This window comes from Mytilus californianus, unplaced genomic scaffold, assembly GCF_021869535.1.
Source record: "Mytilus californianus isolate M0D057914Y unplaced genomic scaffold, xbMytCali1.0.p SCAF_3, whole genome shotgun sequence".
Classification (NCBI taxonomy): domain Eukaryota; kingdom Metazoa; phylum Mollusca; class Bivalvia; order Mytilida; family Mytilidae; genus Mytilus; species Mytilus californianus.
Window position 1 is genome coordinate 109,612,955 of NW_026262679.1, and position 22,400 is coordinate 109,635,354.

The 22,400-nt window shown below is 32.7% G+C and overlaps 1 protein-coding gene across 4 annotated transcripts in view; it reads left to right on the plus strand.

Annotated features, from left to right (window-relative positions):
- Nucleotides 1-1,227: 1,227 nt before the first annotated feature.
- LOC127735764 (echinoderm microtubule-associated protein-like 2) overlaps nucleotides 1,228-22,400 on the plus strand; it is a 47,251-nt gene continuing 26,078 nt past the window's right edge. For 2 of the 4 annotated variants that reach the window (XM_052246062.1, XM_052246063.1), the window contains exons 1-7: nucleotides 4,550-4,624; nucleotides 18,299-18,475; nucleotides 19,598-19,697; nucleotides 20,111-20,283; nucleotides 20,536-20,656; nucleotides 21,145-21,347; nucleotides 22,302-22,399. In XM_052246062.1, the coding sequence (XP_052102022.1) occupies nucleotides 4,595-4,624; nucleotides 18,299-18,475; nucleotides 19,598-19,697; nucleotides 20,111-20,283; nucleotides 20,536-20,656; nucleotides 21,145-21,347; nucleotides 22,302-22,399 (902 nt within the window). In that variant the 5' untranslated portion in view covers nucleotides 4,550-4,594. Of the gene's footprint in view, nucleotides 1,310-1,342; nucleotides 1,396-4,549; nucleotides 4,625-18,298; nucleotides 18,476-19,597; nucleotides 19,698-20,110; nucleotides 20,284-20,535; nucleotides 20,657-21,144; nucleotides 21,348-22,301; nucleotide 22,400 lie in introns of those variants that run through there. The other 2 variants (XM_052246065.1, XM_052246064.1) reach the window with 2 other exon arrangements.

Below are 22,400 nucleotides of genomic sequence, written 5' to 3' on the forward strand. Positions count from 1 at the left end.
CTGTTTCTTATCCTCGTACAAATACAGCTGATAACTAAAGACACTAAACACTCATTTTCTATATAATCTTAGACTAATTCTTAGTTTATATAAGGTTTAGGCATACCACTTAATTTTTGTGGGCGTGACTTAAACTAACTAAGATTTTATTGTAAGTAAATACTTAGTTTAAGATTTTTATGCATACCACTTAGGTAAAAAGGGCGAAGTTTCCTTGACAAGCGTTTACTAAAGACAATCTTAACTAAGTAGCTTTATGCATACGGGCCCTGGGCTTGCTATAATCACACATATAATGAACATATGTGTCCCTCCGACAGCAAGAGGGTTTATATATTATATTTCTAAAAAAAAGATTTTTCTACAAAATATTTTTTATAAGGATATTTTTGTGTGTGAAATATCTTTTTGGTGAAGCTATATTGCTCATATATATATTGACCAAAAACTATGCGCGAAAAGGCCATGATACAATTAAGTCAAATACGTAAGTTTCTGATATCATATTGACAAGTAACCTTGTACGAAAGTGTCAAGATTATATCAACCTGTTCATTTATCAATAAAATTGACATAATTTTGAAAGACTTGAATATGATTACAATTTTTGCAATTACAGGGTCCAAATAATGGCACTTATCGTACCTCGTCCTTTGTTAGGAGAGGTCTTATGACTGACCAAGTGCTGTGTCTGTATGACAATTGAAGTTTTAATCATTATATATATAACTGATAAGGTTTAGATTAGGCCCTATCGAAATATATGAAATATTTCCTTTCTAAGAATCGCCTAAACAGCCCGATTACTATGACAGGAAAGCTTCTTGAATTTATGCTGAATTGCAAGTAATGTTTTATAATTGATTTCGCTTTGTGAAAGTATAATAACTGGATCATAATTCTAGAAGAATAGAAATACATTATACCTATGAATTATACATATTTCAGGGGGAGGGGAACACACTAGGCGAGATTTTCAAATAGCAAAACATTTCAATAAGTATCGAGGCGATGATGAATATTTCATGTCAAATTGTTTACTTTGCAAAGCACTTAAACACTTGACAGACAGTATTGGAAACGTTTGTTTAACTATCAATAAACCATAACACTATACAAACGTCATCACTGTCCAAGACATCAACAGAATTCTTGTTCCAGTCAATAATTGGATGAATGATAAAGCAACATAATAACGAGAAACCCACTCAGGTGTATTTGTCAATAGAAAATTACATCGATGCTATGTTACAGCTGAAAACAGATAAAAAATAGATAGAAGCATCATTTCCTGAACAGCAAGTTTACGGTATTAATTATAGATCTGTTTCATAATATAGCAATTTTCCAATTGATTTTAAAATATTTGTATTCAGTTCATAGACTACCATCCAGGTAAGAACTTCGTTACATTTAGTTAAGACGTTTAGTGCTTTATTTTTTTTCTGGTTAAAATCAAAGGAAGAGTTCTAAGCTCGTTTTTCTTTTCAAAATATATCAGCCAAATCCTTAAATACGAAAAAACACACAAACACACGAGTTTCCAAGCACTAACCTTATTCACCAGGAAAGCAATAGCTTCATAATTTTAACATGCTGAATATGCTTGAAGGAAGATATTTTGTTTTAAGTAAAATCGTTACATTTTTAGATATAAAAACTTAAGAATTATCAAAATTGATTAGTTTTTAAAGTAGTCTGTGAAATTCATATATGAAGAAGTCGTTTTTAAATTATTTTTTTTATCCTTCGCTACGATCACTCCGTTGAAAGACAATTGACCAATTGTGAAACACTTAAGCTGGTAAAGCTTCAAACATATGATAAAGAAAACAGAACAATCACTAAACAAATGACAAAGTTCAAGGAAAACAATACCATCTGTAATACTAACTGGGACGACCTGTTTCGTGTGTCGTTCTTTAGCTACCAAATTAATTATAAATCAGTATGACTCTGTATCTTTAAACTCGCATAGAATGTGAAGTTGGTTATCCTTACTTTTCAATATTATAAGTTTGGGTTTTCTGGATTATTATGGAAAACGCCAGGATTTCCGAATTATCTTACCATCATTTTATTTGGATTAATGGCGATATATTCGTTTCTCATATAGGAAAAACAAATTACTAAATTCAATATCATATAAATAAAAAAAAACGTCGCACCACAATGGACCGTTCACTTTTCCCACAATATTAAATATCCTTGTGGTACTCATCTTACTGACACTATGGAATTGGCCTAAATGCTAAAACTTCACATTTTCAAGTTACATAAGAGTATAGAAACTGAAATGACGAGAAAACATTTTGAATAGTCTAGTATCATTTATTGTATCAATAAAACACACGTCTTTCAGAATTATAATTAAATACGAATCTAAGGCAGTCGATCCAAAGTATGAAATACAAAATGTGTTTTCGTAGTTTTCTTTCTGTAAAACGCGGACACAGTTAAGTGTATTCTAACACACTATTTTTATCATTTCGATATTTCTAAAAACTGTAATTTATTCAAAGTGAAAACAATACCCTCCGTTCAATAGCTCTGTCACGATTATGCTGGACTTGATGTATATTTGAAAATTGTGTTGAGATCTTAAAAATTAGTTTAACCTCGCCACATGTTAATTTGTCTGAATTTTGTTAGTGGCTCTTATTTGCTATATATCTAAAAAAAAAAAAAATTGTTATCTAGGTTTTTTTTATTGATGGCAGATTTGAGAAAATCTCTATTTAATTGATAAAGAAACGATTCTACAATCAAGGCGATTTAGAACTTGACATATTCTCTATTGTTAAATGTATGATAAAATGGTGATATCTTTTGTCTTTAAATGTAATTTGGCTGTTGTCTCATTGCCGTATACATAACTTATGTTGTTTTTATTTTTTTATTTTTTTTTTTTTGTGTTTTTTTTTTTTTACATATAATATTCCTTCATCGGACTATTGATACAACTGCTTTTTTGTATCGACTTGACAAAAAAGTAATTAAATGTCCAATGGAACGCACAAGTTCTTTTACAATGCGAGTCTAGGCTGTTAAAGTTGGGGTGTTTTTTAACGCTTCTGGCACCCGATCTAGTAAATATTATTGTAGTTAAAACAAAAAATGGAGCGGCAACATTGAGCCAATTCTTAGGATGGCCCAAAAACATCTTTGGGTCTATATCAAAATATCCTAATCCGTGTTCACATTGAAGCTGAAACAAGTTTGAAACATGTTTAATTGAATTTGTGAGCATTAATTACAAAGTATCGATGCTTTAATTTTGAAAACACATGAAGCGTCTGATTGACTTTGAATACAGAATTGAATGCATGTCAAACAATGGATTAGATTTTATTTCAAATATGTAAACAATAAAACTTGTATACACTAAATATGTTTTATGTAAACAATAAAACTTGTGTACACTAAATATGTTTTATGTAAACAATAAAACTTGTATACACTAAATATGTTTTACATGGACAGTGTGAACGCAGCCTTGGTGTTCACTAAGCTGGGTACGAATGGAAACTTGTATTAAAACCATGAAAATCAAAGAAAACTCACTAATTTTAAAATCGCATTTCAGAGTTGGGCAGGCGGTAAATAGTTTGTTTGGTTACCTCGCACACACTTAAAAAACAAGTCAGAAACAAGAAGGGTGACTGATTAGGCAAATTTGACAATTCGCCAGTACGTGTCTCGATCAAGCAAAATCAGAACACATACAAAAAGAAAGGCACATGTCTTTGAATTCACGTGTATTGGATTATAACTCCAAAGTTAATATTGAACCCGTCATGAAATAATAAAATGATGTTAATCAGGCAGTTTTTGTTATACGTTTTATTAAACCCCTTGATGTCTGCTACATCCTTTAAGCAATATGAAATAAGGCTCGACAGATTTGTTGATAATCCAGAACGAATAATATTCCTCCGCCATCCCTAAAAACAAAAATCACTATAGACCATATTAGCATAAAGGTAAATTGATATCAATTGCACTACTTTTTTTCTTCTTTTTTTTATCTGATGACGTTCACATAAAAAAGTATAAATAACCGATTGTGTTCGTGTAAATAAATTACTCTGTTTTCTAATGAATATCGATCTAAATCCATTTCGTTCAATCGGTTTAGCTGCTGAAGCAAAACACAGATTACACGCATGCGTAATTCATTATTTTACATCCTGATTTAAATGTATCTTTTTAACACCATCTCTCTTAGAAGGACAAGAAGATCGATCGCAATTTTTCTCTTCATTATATGCTTGGTACGTAGGACTAAACTACTCCCGCTGTACATTATAATGACCCGCTTTTCCATGACTTTCCATATACGTGACCTTATTTAACTTGTCAACAAGCTATATCGATAGCAGGAAATATTTATTGACAACACTCACGTGGGTCAAATATTAAAACCCGTTTAATATGACATCAAAAGAGCATTACAAATCGTTAAGTATAATTTTTGCTGCATTTAACAAACACAGATATTGAAAACTAATAAATTTCCAGTCAATATAGAACTTTTAAAGTATCATATAACAAAAAAACTTAAATATGATTCAGACAACCAGCGAAAGTTAACATGGACAATACCTTCGAATTTTATGAAATGGTAAGTTGGAAATTGTCACATTTTAAAGTTTCGTCTATATCTTATTGGTTTTGATTTCTGGTAATGTTAACTATATGTTAACAATCTTTCAAAATGAAAACAAAGAAATGTCAATCCTTTGAAAAAAATAAGATTGCGGTATTACATTTCATCGGTTTGACCAAAGTCGAAGTTAGAACGACGATACGTGACAGACAGATTTTTTTTTACTTTTGGAAACTGTTCGCGATGAAAACGGTCTTTCTTTACGAAAAACGGAAACTGGTGTCCCATTGATTTAATGAATGACAATAAAAATGAGCGTCTATTCGTCATTTAAAACATACGGTAAACTCTGCAACTTTATGCGAAGGGATTAAAGGGTTTTTTTAGGCGGAGGGTTTGTAGTATTTTTTAGGAGGAGGGTTTGTAGGATTCTTTAGAAGGAGGGTTTGTAGGATTTGTTAGGCGGAAGGTTTGTAGGATTTTTTTAGGAGGAGGGTTTGTAGTATTTATTAGGCGGAGGGTTTGTAGTATTTATTGGGCAGAGGGTTTGTAGGTTTTATTAGGCGGAGGGTTTGTAGTATTTATTAGGCGGAGGGTTTGTAGGGTTTTATTTAGGCGGTGGGTTTGTAGTATTTATTAGGCGGAGGGTTTGTAGTATTAATTAGGCGGAGGGGTTGTAGTATTTATTATGCGGAGGGTTTGTAGGGTTTATTAGGCGGAGGGTTTGTAGTATTAGGCAGAGGGTTTGTAGGGTTTTTATGCGGAGGGTTTGTAGGATTTATTAGGCTGAGGGTTTGTAGTATTCATTAGGCGGAGGGTTTGTAGGGTTTATTAGGCAGAGGTTATGTAGGATTTTTTATTCATATTGTATTCGCTTCTTCCTTTTTCGACTTTTTGATATTTGGTAGTTGTCTAATTAATAATCGTCCTGAACATGCATGAAATATTTGCCACTGTACGTTAAGCAACCAACAATCAATCAATCAATATAATTAATAACTCCATATATCATTTCAGTTTACCGGTATTTATTCAATTCTACCAATATCAGCTACCAATTTATCAACTATAAAAATTCAATTTTTTATTTTCCAAATTGATATATCATCTGACACTCACGGTTACTGTATATCAATATGTTGGTATTTGGCTGCGTTTTGAAATATATATTATTAGAATGCTTTTTTTTTTGATTATTAGGATTTAAAATCTACTTTATTCATATAACCAACAAAGTATTTAGTTACTTATGAAAATGTTCACATAGCCATAAGTTTATTAGGGTCGCCAAAAAATCGGCAATACTATGATAATATGCCATATTTATTGAGAACTACTTTTTGGTTTTTCGTTTAATTCTTTAGAGATTTACTCATTGATTGCTTTTTACATGAGCAAAACACCAATCTATCACTCTAATGACAGTTCAATCACAATTTAAGTTGGAAACAGACAACATTACACCGAAAATTAATAATCATGAACGTTTGAACTCGAAAGGGGTCAGACTACGCGCGTCGACAGGGTTAGCAATAGAAGAGATGCAGTTCGTACCGATTGGAATATCAATAGTTTGAAATTGAAATTTTATCACCAACACGGCACATATAAATATTCCAATTGAAAAAACAAAGTTTTTTATCATTTCTTTGTAAGTGAATTGACTTTTGTAAAACCAAATTGTATAGAAAGGGAAAATTAAATATAGGAAATATATGTTTAAGTAGCTATCGATTATGCCTTTTTTATATCTTAGGCAACATTGACTGTTTTAACGACTGATAAAAACGCGTTATAATTTGCAAATTTAAAAAAAGAACATGCATGACTGTTTTGTTTGTTAATGAGCCATCTCGACCAGGAAACATAGTTTAGTGTGGGGATTGCCGGTTGAACGAACATTTAAAGACGTCACCATGGACACGGTGTCGTCTGAAATTGTAGGTGTCTCCTCATCACCAGACATGACAAATACCTCGAATCTGACACATTCAGATCATCATACTAATGACAACAGCAATAATAGACATTTTGGACTCTAATGACGCCGAACAACACTGTCTCATTTCTAAATGTAAAACCAAAAACTGCAAAACCTGTAAAATTTTAATAGCAATTTACTAGCAATTTAACTAAAAAATCTTACTTTACCAGAAGCTACGATGATCTGAATTGTAAATCAACAAATCTCGTCTACGGATTAAAATGTAATCTTTGCGGATTGGTATGTCGGTGAAACGAAAGGAGGGTTAAACAAACGTAAGTGCGGCCATAGAGCAAAAATCAACAACAATGCAAGCGACATTGTTTATCAGCCTGATCTTTCAATCCTTTCGATGCAAGTTCGCATTATCGAAAACATATACCACAGGACTAATTATCCTCATCTTGCAACACATCTCCGTAGACAAAAGGAAGACAATTGGATTAGAGAATTGGGAACTGCGACACCATATGGTTGCAAAGACAAAATTGATGGTATAGGTATTATATCTAGTCCTTCCCTAGACGTAAACGCAGTCATGGTCATCCTCATTATACATCACCTACTCTCCATTATGTCTCTATAAATGACTTGCTGCCATTTATACAAAAGCCATTGGGTATTCATCACATTCGCACGAAACTTTATTCACTACCCCTTTCGAAACTTCATTCTCTGCGCAACTTATGTTTGGAAACCACTGTTACAAACATCGTTCAAACCTATACAAACTTACAGCTATCATCTCGGATATTGTCAGTCACAGACTTTTCAAAACAGTTGCATTGGATGAAAGGGACAAAATATCCTGTTCTTTAACTTTCCTTTGCCAACAAAGGGTTCGATGCCATCAATTAGGGCAATATCCTTCACCATAAATCAGTTTCATCGAAAGTGTCTCCCTATTTTAAAGATTAGTATTTACCTTTCATTTCATATGCATATACCAAACCAATTGCTACAAAAATTTTCAATTACAAAAACGTGTTGTAGGATCTCGGTATTGACGACGTTTAGTCTTAACCTCCTAATTGCACATGTGCTAGTTCCCCATTCATATATAATCCGACTGGCCACGTTATTACTGTTGACCTAAACATTGTCAATAACTCTTCTCTGCGAAATGTGTTATCCTAAGGCCTTCAATATCGTGAGCCTTAATCCATCAATTGGAAAAACAACTTCAAACTACTAATGGATTCAGTCGAGGATTATGCCAGGTAATGGGTTAAACACGAGAGAGAAGACTTAGATACTCTTTCCGAATGGATTAAGGCTGTGAGGTCGTTGATACAAATCAGAATTAAACAAAACTGAATGGGTCTATAAAAATACATGCTACATCAATCTTTAAAGACTTAAATGTTGTAAAACACATGTCCTACCTCCATGACAAATATGTTGTTGTCCCCGCAGATAAAATCCCAAACAACATCGTTTTTGTGTTTAAATCACATTAAATAAACTGCTTGATAAATGAATTAGGTATTGACAATTCACTTGGAAACTCGACATATACCACCATGCACGACACTTACCAAGGAGGAGATCCTGTTTCATGTTCCTTAAGAATTTCAACCAAAGATGGAGAACTAGATATTTCTTCATTGTATTAAATAAGTGTCCTTACAAACAACGTCATGTTGTACTGTTACACCACTGTCCCAGGTTAGGGGGAGGGTTTGGCGCCAGTAAACCAGTTTAACCCCGCCATATTCTATATGTGCCTGTACCAAGTCAGGAGCCTGTAGTTCAGTGGTTGACGTTGGTTCATGTCTGTCATATTTGTTTTTCGTAAATTGTTTTGCTATAAATTAGGCCCTCAGTTTTCTCTTTTGATTTGTTTCATATTTTTCATGTCGGGGCCTTTTATAGCAGACGATACGGTATGGTTTTTCTCATTGTTGAAGGCCGTACGGTTGCTTATAATTGCTTACATCCACTTCATTGGTGGATAGTTGTCTCATTGGCAATCATTCCACATCTCCTCATTTCTATATTATATTGCTGGATCTTCCAAGTTCTCCACGAACCCTCTTTCTAAATTATCAACAACAATTTTATCAGCAATCAAAGACGAGCTTCAAAATTATTGTGAAAGTACCTATTCTGGAGGTGGGGTGAATCCGATGTGGATACTAAAAAAAAACGATGAACCTCTAGATATAAATAAGAAGATGTGGTATGAATGCCAATGAGACAACTCTCCATCCAAGTCACAATGTACAAAAAGTTAAGAATTATAGGTCAAAGTACGGCCTTCAACACGGAGCCTTTGCTCACACCGAACAGCAAGCTATAAAGGGCCCCAAAATGACTAGTGTAAAACAATTCAAACAGGAAAACCAATGGTGTAATCTATATAAAAAAACAAGAAACGAAAAACACATATGAACCACACCAACAAACGACAACCACTGAACAACAGGCTCCTGACTTAGGACAGGTGCATACAATGCAGTGGGTTTAAACGTTTTAACAGGCGCCAACCTTCACCCTAACCTGATACAGTAGTGTAACATTACAACATAAAAAGACACACTATAAAACATCAATAGAAATGGCTTAACTCGATCAAAAAGACATTAAAACAAGTAAACATATACTTAACGAATAAGTTTGATCTATGACCCAATATACATACAATATTATAACGTAGGTGTCTATATAACATAGACGTTTCAGTTGATGAAGATGAATTAGAGTGTCAATAAACCAACTCTAACCTGGGACAAAATGGCGTTAAATAAAACAACGTACACAGGTGTTGAATATAATAATTTTGTTGTTCGGAAATTTTTGTACAAAATTAATTAATTTGTTGTTCAGAGTACGAGTACGGAAGTGAAAATTAAGAGTCATACTAAATATTTATCAAAGGTGGTACATATTAAACATAGTGAGACGAGATAAAACACAAAATAAGTAAACATTGAATTACAGAAATGCATTACAAATTGTGTCAACAGGTCAACTTAACACGAAAGTACGATTTGAGAGTACTCGCAGTTACTGAAAGCTAGTTAAAAGCCAAAAACAACTAACAATAAAAAAAACGCATCAAAGACTTAAATCAATTAAAACACATCCCAGGGATTTCGTGTTTTAACGCCATGGACAGTCAAAGAAGACATGACTTGTGCAATGCCAAAAGTACATATAACCTAAGACTCTTTCATCTTGCAATAGTATTAAAACGTTTGACTTTACTCCACTTTACAAAGTTATTCCCCATTCCAAACTAAAGAACAGATTGAAAGAGTTGGTACTGCTTTGCTTCATAAAAATAAATGGCCAAGTATATACAAGTATCTTGTCTTAAGGAGGGATAAATCGTACTTTATAAAAAGTAACTCTGATTCTAAAAATAAATTCTCTGCAACTGACATTAATAAGATGCTTGATTTCTTGATTGACAACATATTTGTCTTGAGGATGTGTTTTTCAACAAACAATCGGCATTCCCATGGGAATTAATAGTGCTTCTCTTCTTGTCGACTTGTTCCTATATTCATATGAGGCTAACTTCATACAGGAACGTCTAAGGGAGAAAGAAAAGAAGTTAGAATTATCCTTTAATTTTTACTTTTTTGAGAAGAAACAATCAATTGCAAAATAATCTGAGATCTCCGATTAAATTGTATGTACTTTAGTACGTTCTTGGATCTTCATATAGTAATGTATTTATTCATTGACTGTCCCGAAATCGGAAAATCAGAAATACATCTATCTATATTTTATTTTTGCTGTCATCTATATCAGCTATCAAAGCATTACTATTTACTCTGATCTTCATATATGGTTTCGTGTTCGACGGTAAATGTACTGAACTAAAAACTATTAAAATGTGCAAATGTCTTAATTACTTTTGGATTAACGTGAAACCACTTGCGATAAATAGTCTTCAATGCAACTTTTTTATTATCATATCCAGTAATGATTGCAAGATTCACGGTTTGTAATGCAAGTGTAGAACCATAAAATATCAAAGTTAGTTTAAATATCAGATTAATTGCCATTTTCTGCCTTTCTAACGTATTAAGAATTTATATGTTTAGATAAAAATTCCTATCGCCACCATCTCTTTCTAATAACTGCTATTTTAGAATCGATCGGTTCAAAAATGGAAAAGTAATTATTTTTATTGCTAGGGAAATCAATTTTTACCTGATACTTGATAGACTTTACGTTCAAATATTGGCTCTGCGCTGGATATTGACATTCTTTCAAAAACGGAATTAATTCAACGGTCTAGTAAATGGAGTGAATTGAAAGATTATATAAACCGGAAGACATTGCGCTCAATATTTAAAAAAAAGTACAAATAGCAATCGTTATTCACATGAAAAAGATTGGTTACATGTTTGCGAAATTCAAAGAGAAGTCACTAATGGGAGATAATTCAGTACAACACTGAGCAAATATGACTTTAATTTAAATGTTATAAAAAATTGTCATTGAAGCAAATACGGAAACAAGTTACTTCAAAGTCCTTAGTGACCAATGGGACACTAAACGAATTTGAAGATGGTCGCTTGCTTTATTCATTGACGACTTCTATATTATGCATGTATTGTAAAATGGTTAAAATTATTATACAGCAGTGTTGAATTTTAGCGCTTACAGAAGTATTTTAAGTTAGCAATAAATGATGAAAATTTTAATATAAATCAATAGAGATTGAGCTATTTTTAAGATTTTGACTTCAAAGACGAATTATTTGAATGAACATATCAAAACAAAATATTTCTCTTTGTCTATACTTGTCCAAACCGCTTGTCCGTGTTAGTTAATAACCAACATATACTTCAACGGTTTTGACGAGAAATTGAATTTTGACATCTAATTTGCATTCTGTTCTCTGATTTTTAGTATATTGTAAAGCCATAAAAATTTGACCATTACTGGTGACATCTAGTTATGGTAACCGTTACATATCGTCTGTTGTACTGCAGACTTATAAATGTTGAACATAAATATGTGGATGATTGATGGCTGCTTAAAGTTCAGCGGCAAATAAATTTTCATAATCAGGGCGAGCACATTTTAATGTAATATGATTATTGACCCTGCTTTGTACTAGACCGACACGCTGAGCTGGATTTTTAACATGCTAGTTCACAAGGTAACAGTCCGCAGGAAGACATATCACCTTACCAGGACAAATTATTCTGACTCCGAGCCGACCAGTCTTTGCTCTTACTCCTTAATGCCGCGTGCTTAGCGGAAAAGCAGCAAATACCAATTATAAAGTCGTTGGTTTGACCCTGTCGGGTTTCGAACCCACGACCTCCCGCACTCGAGGCGAACATGCTACCATGAGACCACCGAGGCGGGTTAAATATGTGGAAAGACATTGTATTTCATCAAAGAAAGAAAGAAACTTTCTATTAATATGGTACTATCAAATACTGTTTTACATGACATTGTTGTATTTTGTTTCTATCTTTAAGTCATCGAATTAAAGTCCTTTATTTAGTTTTCAACAATAAAATATATATTGTTAAGTATAAAATTCTTGGGTCTGTGTTGTTTTTAGTCTAGTACAAATAGCATTAAATAAATTGAATATAAAAAAGAAGATGTGGTATGATTGCCAATGAGACAACTCTCCACAAGAGACCAAATTACACAGAAATTAACAACTATAGGTCACCGTACGGCCTTCAACAATGAGCAAAACCCATACCGAATAGTCAGCTATAAAAGGCCCCGAAATGACAAATGTAAATCAATTCAAACGAAAAAACTAACGGCCTATGTGCAAAATAATGAACGAAAAACAAATTTTTAACACAGCAACAAACGACAACCACTGAATTACAGGCTCTTTACTTGGGACAGGCACATACAGAATGTGGCGGAGTTAAACTAGTTAGATGGCGCCAACCCTCCACCTAACCTGGGACAGTGGTGCATCAACACAACACAAGAACACACTATACAAAACAATAAACGAAAAACAAATAAATAGCAACAAATAACAACCACCACTCAATTACAGGCTCCTGACTTGGGACAGGCACATATAGAATGTGGCGGGGTTAAACTAGTTTGAAGGCGCCAACCATCCCCTAACCAGTGACAGTGGTGTGACAGTACAACATAAGAACAAACTATAAAAATCAGTTAAAAAAGGCTTAACTCATCAGATGGATACAAACAGAAATACATCTAACAAAAACACAGAGTGGACGTGGACCGGTACTTGTACATCACAACAACAAAAAGACACTAAGTACAGATCTGAGGGTACTGGCATTTACAGTTAATGTTTGGCTTTGAGCGTTCCTGATGAAGGTAAATCCAGAAAAGCGCTTCGAACGCATGAAATTATTAAACGTGTTGTTTTCAATTTTTTTTTACTGACAGCTAGTTCAAAGCCAATAACAACTAATAAATAAATCATGCATCTAAGACTAAATTATACCTTTTTCGATTGATTAAATCTGCCACTGAACAATATAATAAATGATTGATTAAAGCTTGATTAAGTTCAGTGGCAAATATTTCATATGTATTGCCAACCTGGACAAGAGCAACTTTTTCTGATTTGACCAGAACAGTTGGATCAATGTTTGAATAGAAATTACTATACAATAGGTGAATAAGTCTGTTATAGCTACTAAAATGCACCAACTCTTTTCTAATTTTCAAAAACGTTCATTGTGTGCAGAAAGGCTGTAGCAGTTTGTAAACACAACCCGGTATAGTTGAAGTGAGGCTTTCCATATGTTAAGCCGAACACCCATAGGAAGACCGAATCTATTATCGTGGCCGCTTGCCAACTCTATGAGCTGAACTCCAGGGGAATTGCAATAGTATACATTATAAATAAAGAAGGATGATTGAGAACGATAACAAATCCTGATACATGTATCATGTAACGAATTAATTGTTTTACGTGAAAAATTAATACAGGAATACCATTACAAAATGATTTGTCAGATCTAAAAAAATATACCGATATTGATATTCATAATCCATAGTAATACATTTACTGCTTTCGTAAGTTCTTTTCCATATATAGACTGGTTGACGCACAAAAGGACTTCGTGGAAATCTGACGATGAAAAACTACACACTTACAGATTTCTATCCTTAAGTGATATTTAACAAAATCGATATTCGTTCCATCATGCACACAGATTTGTTTAGAATATGTTTACCTCTCTGTATTTCGAATGTGTAAACTGTACCATTGTTTCACAGGCACTTGTCTCTGAAAAAAAAGCTTTCATTTCTAAACACATTGGACGAAACAAGTGTCTATAGAGCCAAATTGTTTTCTTTGTTTTGCGTATTACGTAAAAAAAACAAATAAAAAACAAACAAACACAAAATATAGTTTACAAAATCTTTTGAAAATAAGAAAATTAGAATTTTTCAACTGGACATTTTAGTCATAAGTATCCTAAATCATTATTTTGGTTCAAAATGAAAGCATTGTATATTACTAAATTTTATCATCGGTACAAGGACATCATTTGTAAATATAAATCAACATGCAGACATATTATGCGTTCAGGTATTTCACATCCAATCTCTTATGGTAATATTCTATACAAAGCATTTTTGCGCCTGTCCCAAGTCAGGAGCCTCTGGCCTTTGTTAGTCTTGTATGTTTTTTAATTTTAGTTCATTCATATGTTTTGGAGTTTAGTGTGACGTCCATTTTCATTGAACTAGTACACATTTTTGTTTAGGAGCCAACCGAAGACCCATTGGTGGCCTTCGGCTGTTTTCTGTTCTTTGGTCGGGTTGTTGTCGCTTTGACACATTCCCAATTTCCATTCTCCATTTTATACTGATGTGATAGTTTAAAATTTTGAACGAGAAAATATATATATTAGAAATGGGCGACTAACTGTGTGGTAGTTACTTTATTATGGCTGTGTTTATATTTGTGACGTGTTTTTCGTCAGCTGGTAGGTTTTGAAAAGTTCACGTGGCGCTAAAAAAAGAGGCACGGCCTAACAATAGATTTTTGAAATATTGAAATAAAATGAGCCCATTAAAAATTGAAAAAGTTATTTGAAAAACAGTGTGACACCATGTCTCCGAAACAGGTCTTGTATTTCTGGCATTCCTGCAAGTTATCGATAAGAATGCTTATTTTGATCAACAATATGCAATAAACGTCATTGCAATCTATTGTACCTTAATTGGTATTCATTAAGTGTTTGGTTAATTGTCTAATCACTCGAATGAGAATCTACCAGAAACGTACGGCTTAATTGAACAGTTACAATAATTATTTCTCTAAGTTCAACATTCATTGAGATTAAATGCTGGTGTTTTGAACTTAGTGTCAATATGAGGGAAGGTTTGTGTTTCAATTAATAATATTTGACGAAGATGTGTGATTGGTTTTGATGTCTGATTTAACGACAATGTTAGATGAATTTTTCACTGATATATATTATGTTGTATACGGATCTATTTGTTCTGTGTGAATTGGATGTAAATGCATATTAATTATTCTATATAACTTTGAGGTTGTCTGGGAAGTAAAGGGATTGTTTTTCATGTTCAGAATGAAATGTTCCGTGTTGAAAGAAAAATTTGTTCACATTTCTCCCGATGCTCGTTATCGTTATGGATTATCACGTGATGAAAGGCTAAAGCAGGGCAAATTGGTAAGGTGACATTTTTTCTTATCATATTTTAACGCCGTGTTTGAGTTTTTTATTTTTTCTCGTCATGATCAAAACTTACCTGCTAGCAAAGGAAGAAAAGCACATCAATACTAACTTATAATATTAAACAACTGGTTTATGGTGTACCGAATACGGACACAACAATAAAAAACCTAAATCACAATCACTTAATTTGACATATAATTGAATAGTGTTTTATTTAACATTTATACGAAATGAATGCAAGTAGCATTCATATTTTGCATGAAGCTCGGGAAATAGTTTTCAATTCTTAAATTTACAGATTTTCAGATAAAAATATAAGTTAAATTAATATTTTGAATCTGAAAGTAAAACTTTAAACACAAAACATCGGCAGATGTTGTCTATGAGATGAAAGCAGTATGTTTTTCAAATAAATAAAATTTGATTGCGATTCTTTTAAAACATAACACGAACATATTTAATGCGAAAAGTTAGTGTTGATGAAATCGGTTATCGGAGCTAATTACTTAATACTCTTAGGTTGCTTCCATACGATCGGCACGGGACGTTTGCGCTTTTTTAATTGCGCTTTAATTTTTAGGACATTAGTGCTTTATCAACATAACAGTTAAAAGTTGAAAAAAATCATTTAATATCAAAACACAATACATTAATATATTTACAAGTCTAAATTGAAAACAACGTTCAAACCTATGATTGCTTTGGGTAAAAACCGCAATTTTTATACGTGTGCATGCAAAACAAATTTCTTGGTAGAGGGGTCTAAATACAGCACAAACAACATTTTCCAAAAGACCAAAAAAGTGAAAAAGTATATTTTAACAAAACGCATTTGATTAGAAGGTCGATCAATGGATGTTCTTAAACCCTGCTGACTGCAATTGGCGATTGCCAAATAAACGGATCACCAGATGTAACAAAATCGATCTTAACTAATATATACACATAAAATACTCACTCTTTCGCGATCATACGTAAGTCAGATAAAAAACGACAACACTTCAACAGGGCGGATGGAAGTAAATTCCTTATAACAACCATGACTCTTTCTAAAGTTAACATGAACAGCAGCGGTTTTTAAAAATCCAACTTTGGTGTTTTATAAATTGAAATTAGCTTAGATAAACCATGAGCGTACAGTTACTCGGACTATCAATGCAATAGAATGGACACAAGAGGAATAGAAATTCACGAATTTCATAAGGCTGCTTGAAGAATGTAGAGAAATATTTAAATGCTCCATCCATAAACATTTCGTTTTCTCTATCGATTACCCGAATATTTGTTTCTTTTTTTTTTGTTCGAAAGACCTTTCAAGGAATATGTGAACATCTTTCAATTCAATGACTTTGGTAAAATTGGTTTAAGATTACAGGTAAACTGTCATAGATAAAAGGCGCGAATGTCCGGTCAATTTAGTTCAGGTGTATTAAAGTTTAAAACGCAAATGTCTATAATATTAGAAGCCCAAATATCTTTACTTACGTGTTACAGGTAACAAAAACCGCAAATGTCCTGCGCCACATACGACGTATTTTTTTTATACGAAATAAAGCATACGACGGATTCAAATGATTCGTCTTTCAGCCAATTAAAGATCATCATTTGTATGAATTGAACATCTTCTGTAAAAAATTTTGAAAAAGAACCTCGTCTCATAACCATTCTATAACTTTCAATACGTTGTGAATTCATAACGTATTGAAAGTTATAGAATGGTTATGGTTGTGCACTTCCGTTAACATACAGATTGACACAATTTGTTTGCATAAGAAATGAAAACAACACTTTATAAATTGCATACGTCCGAACCGCTTTTGTGGATTTACCTTCATCAAGAATGCTCAAAGCCGAATGTTTGAAAGCCAGAGATGTACACGAACCGAAACAGTTGAAGAGCTTAATGACCAAAAAGGACCTAAAATAATAGATCAATCCACCCAAGGTCAACGTTGTCTAAGAGAGTTGAAACTTTAGTTTCTAAATAATTGAAATATTTCATATATACACAAATAATGTTTTAGTTTGAACTTATTAATGATTTGGACAAACGAATGCATCAAATTCAAATGTCATTTTTAAAAATGGTCTGAAATATTTTAACTTATTGAAAAAAACCTTCAATTAACTATCAGCAAGTGGATGCAAAACAAGAAAATCACAACTTTGGAATGTAAATTGATTGGTTGATTGATTGTTGCTTAACGTCTGTAGAATGTAGAAAATATTATTAAAAAATAACTGAACCTGAACTGATTGATTGATTTATTGCTGGTTGCTTAACGTCTTTAGAATGTAGAAAATATATCTGAACCTGAAAGAAATATGTAGTATTTTTTTTCGTTTCTTTGTTTCTAATTTAAATCTTTAAGTTGATTTTGACATTGGTTTCTACGGAAGCATATGCAACGTGTAAAACAGCCACAACAAATGAAAATTTACAAAAAAGTAAACCTCTAAAGGACTGCGCACGCATACATCAATGATCAGCGATCCGATAACGTATTAAAAGTTGTTGAATGTTTTAACAACAGAGTTTCAACAAGTAGATTCTTCACTTTATGGTCCGTATTTGGTATTTCAACATCAAGTTTTAAACATTGTTTGTTTTATGCAGTTTTGCTGTAAACCCAGCAAAATTAAATATAGAATAGTTTATGTAAGAACAAACACATCTTCATACTCATAATTTGTCTGGAGAACCAACAAGATAACATGAGTTAAGCAAATATATTGGACACCTCAATATAATGCGACAACTACTAACATCCAACTCGCCCCAAGAAAGCAAAAGCATGCATCTCAAACGGTAAAGAACTACACAATACAATACTTGATGACGTCCACGTTTATTTCTCAAATACTAAATGATCACAAGTGTGACCTTTCCTCTTTAAATTTAATTTCACTGTTTGTTTTATTATTATATAAGGCTATCAATTTATTTGGGTACATACGGTTACCAAGCCAATTTGGGTACAAATGATTTTTTTTCATTTTAGAGTACTGATGTTTAAAAGTAAGAAACATCTTTTACGGGTAGAACTCTTTGTTTTGTAGGGTTACAATGATGGTGATGAATGTTCCTTAGAAGACAACTACTTAGGTTCAAAGGACAGTAGTGACAGTATGCCTTTGGGTCAATCTCAAGCACAAATTTATAATCGCAATGCTGACAAAAAAATACAAAGAAACCAAAACCAGAAGAAAAATGGATCCAATGACAACAGGACATTGGTACGTAAAGATCCATATACAGTCCTTATATATAACTGTTTTGAGGAATTTGTCATTTGTGATGTCATAAGCAACAAGCTCCCAAAAAACTAAAAATACTCTATTAAAGGATGCTCGCAGTTACAAATTAAACCTAATGATATAAAACCATGTCATAATACACTCTCAAGAGTCAGTGGCTGTTCTTCAGAGACATGCAGCAAAGTCATAAACAGTACAGGAAGATACAATTTTGTACAATGCAAGAATATAACTGATACAATTTCAAAGCAGAAAAATAAAAAAAAAACCATTTTAATCTTGCTTCAAAGTTTGAATGTCCCTTTTGTATCTTTCGCCTCTCTTTTTATAATCATTCCAAAAAGAAACAGACGCAATGCTTGAACACGAACAGAACAATTCTTCAACTTGTAAGCTTTTACACCCGAGATCACCCATTTTTTTATTGGTGGGCTTCGTTTTTTTTGGGGGGGGGGAGGGGATGGGAAGAGGTTCTTGATATTGATTTGTCTATTTCTCCTCGACTTATGGATTTTGATTGTTCTCTTGGTATCTGCCACCTCAATGTTCAACAATAGGAAAATCTTGAAGTCAAATATCCCTTAGGAGAAGGCTATGGCTCACATCTAAATGTTAATGACAAGATCTAGAAATGGGACCAGTCAACTGCATGGATTTTTTTTCAACCTAACGGATAAATGCAAGAAAAATTAAAAAAAAATTAATACTTTTTGACAGAATAATGTTAGCACTGAAGAATGTTATTTGGTGGAGTTATAATACTTTTTGATTTTAGAATTCAAGCGGCAAAATTTGGCATTCGTTCCTTTACCTGTTATCTATGATGAGTTTATTTACCTACATAAACCATTTAGCGCAACACTAAAATAGTCCAAACTTTTGAGTCTGTCGAAATTAGCCATCGTAGATTGCAGATGACCACAAGTTCAACATATTAATAACAATGAAATTTCAATTGTCAAATTACCTTTTAAACATATTTCTGTTTATTGAGGACATAAATGCGTATTTTTGGTATGTTTTCAAATTCATCTAGAAAATGAAACATATTTTCTGATAAAATTTGGAAATTGATATATCTAAATTATATTTTGAATATAGGATAGAAAAAGAGGAAAAAGTCCTTATAACCCGCCTCTGAGAAAACCCAAAAGATCACCACAAGCTTCAGAATTGACTGACAACAACCAGACCTTAGAAGGTAGGTTTTCAAATAAGAAAATATTGGAAAACAAGGTGATGCTAATGTTTCATCAACATTATAAATAAATATAAGTTATTAGTCCAATTGAAAGTTTGATCAGTAAACATTTAAAAAAAATATCTTGGAAGTAATTTTGAATCATAAACAAAATAATCGCGTTGCATTCTAGTACATTTTTGAAGATGACAACCAGAAAACAATTAAAAAATATAGGCAGTCACGAATTAAATATAATTTTATCACGTAACTCCGTCATTAGCACTTAATTTGCTAAAGAAGTATCAATATCAGTTCCAACCTCTTGTTACAGATTGGCACAATCGACAAAATGAATAGACGAAAAAAGAGAGTGAAACACTTGCAATAATCACAGTAATGTTTTAAATTAGATGAGTTTGTTTATGTTTTAGGAAGAAAAACAGAAAATGTAACGGTTAATGCGGAGGATAAAACAATTCTTTTGATTAGCGAGAATGTGTCTGAATATAGCAGGCAACGCATGCGCGCTCTACAGATGAGTTTACGTCATTACAGTAACGTGGACGGGCGGATTTCAGTCAAAGAACTTAATTTAGCCTGTCAGGTATGTTTTTTACCGTGATCAGTAATTTAATATTTCAGGAATTAAGATGCCCTTTAAAATGGTGATAGAGTTGACTTTGATAATGTTCTTTTTTTAGTTTTTAGTTTTTTTGTATTTTTTAGATTTCAAAATTTCATTCGCAGCCTTCAAACCAATGCTACGTATTATTTCGTGTTTTATTGCATCGACAGAATCATATTTTTCAAACTCTTTTTCTTCAAATCATTTATGTTGATCATAACTTTTACTCAGGATAACAATATCCAGTTGAACAGCAGAGTGCTACAGATCCTACAAGGAAAATTTGAAGACCAGCATGGTATAAATATAGAAAAACTGTATCAGTATTTATCAGAAGCACATTCAAGATCTGGTAAGTATCCTGGACGAATTCAAATATCATATTGTGTTCACTCTAAAAGTGGATATTATTTGAACAACACATATTCAGCTTTGGAAATCTTAAAGCAATGAATATTTGAATGCTTTAAATTAATGCAAATTAAAATATTTCACATAATTGATGGAGCCCTTCATTCTTTTAGCTTATTTAGTAATCCCTTACCAAGTATAGAAAAACTCTTTTTTTAACAACAAATAAATATTCCTCATTCTTCAGATTGCCTGTTACAATCAGTAAAAAACTCATCAAAGATACCAGGCTAATAATTTTGTACGTCAGATGTGCGTTTTGTTTACAAAAGACTTATCCGTGATGATCGAATAAAAACAGTTAAAAGGCCTAATAAAGGACGAAGTTGAAAAGCATTGAGGACCCTAAATTCCGAAAGATTTTGCCAAATACGTATATATTAGATTAATAACTCAACTTTTAAGTACTGTTTTTATATACTTTTCTAGGACGCGATAGTGTCATGGCAATGCGTTTAAGAAATGACCTAGAACCTCACAAGGACACCAATCAGGAAGAAAAAGATGCAGATTTACTACGTAGACTTGAGGAATTATTAGTTAAAGACAATACCTTCTTCGATATTGAAGCTTTGAGACTGGCATTCCAGTTGAAAGATAAACAGAAAACTGGCAAAATATCAAATGATGAGGTAAACAGAATTGTCTTGAATTATCCGAACTTTATTGTTTTCCTTTCGTTATTCTAAGCTAAACGAAAAGAAACTTTTAAAGTTTTTTTGATAATCTAGCGTAAAAATTTTAGGAGAAATTAGGTTCAGGAAATTCTTGTTGTGCTCTCAACACTTATTCACTTCGTATGATTTCGATCAACTTAACAGTAGTCGTCTACAGAACCTTTTCTAACCTCCCAACTCATGTTAAAAATACCACCAAAGAAAACAGACTTATAATTTGGAACGCCAGACGCGTGTTTCTTCTACATAAACTCATCAGTGGCTCTCGAATCAAAACATTTGGAAGGCCAAATCAAATACGAAGTTGAAGACTATTTAAACAAACAATTCCGAAAAGATGTGCCAAATACAACTAAAACAATCGCCTGCGAATAAAAATAAAACGCTTGTGTTTCGAAACTACAACATTTTATCAACAGTAAATTTACAGAAATGAACATATTATTGATATTTCATGTCAAACAAAAGTGCTGAATACTGGGATGGTGATACTCTCCTGGCCGTAACGTCCACCGGCAGGGGAAACGACCCATTCGTTTTTAAAACTCCAGGCTTACTATTTGGGTCACGCGCCTTTCGTCTACATAAGCTTCATAAATGTCGCTCGAATCAAAACAGTTGGAGGACGATATCAATTCGAAATTGAAGAGCATTTTAAAAAAAACCCAAAAAATTCCGAAAAATTGTGCCAAATACGTACAAGGCAATTAAAGGCATTCCGATACGGTAAGGAAACATTGTAAATTGTATGAAGTGGGAAAAATAAAAGTGTGTCGACAGGGTAAGAACATATTGTAACATACAGTCATCACATGTCTAGTAATTATATGTACCCAATACAATATAATAAGAGCATGGAATTTTATTAAATTAATTATAAATGATGCAAAATTTTGTTTTTTATTTGAGGTATTTGATATCGTTGCCTTGAAACAACAACCACTTTACGGAGCTCTTCTGAAGGCATTAGTAAAACGATGTGATATGGACAACCATAATATTGTAAGG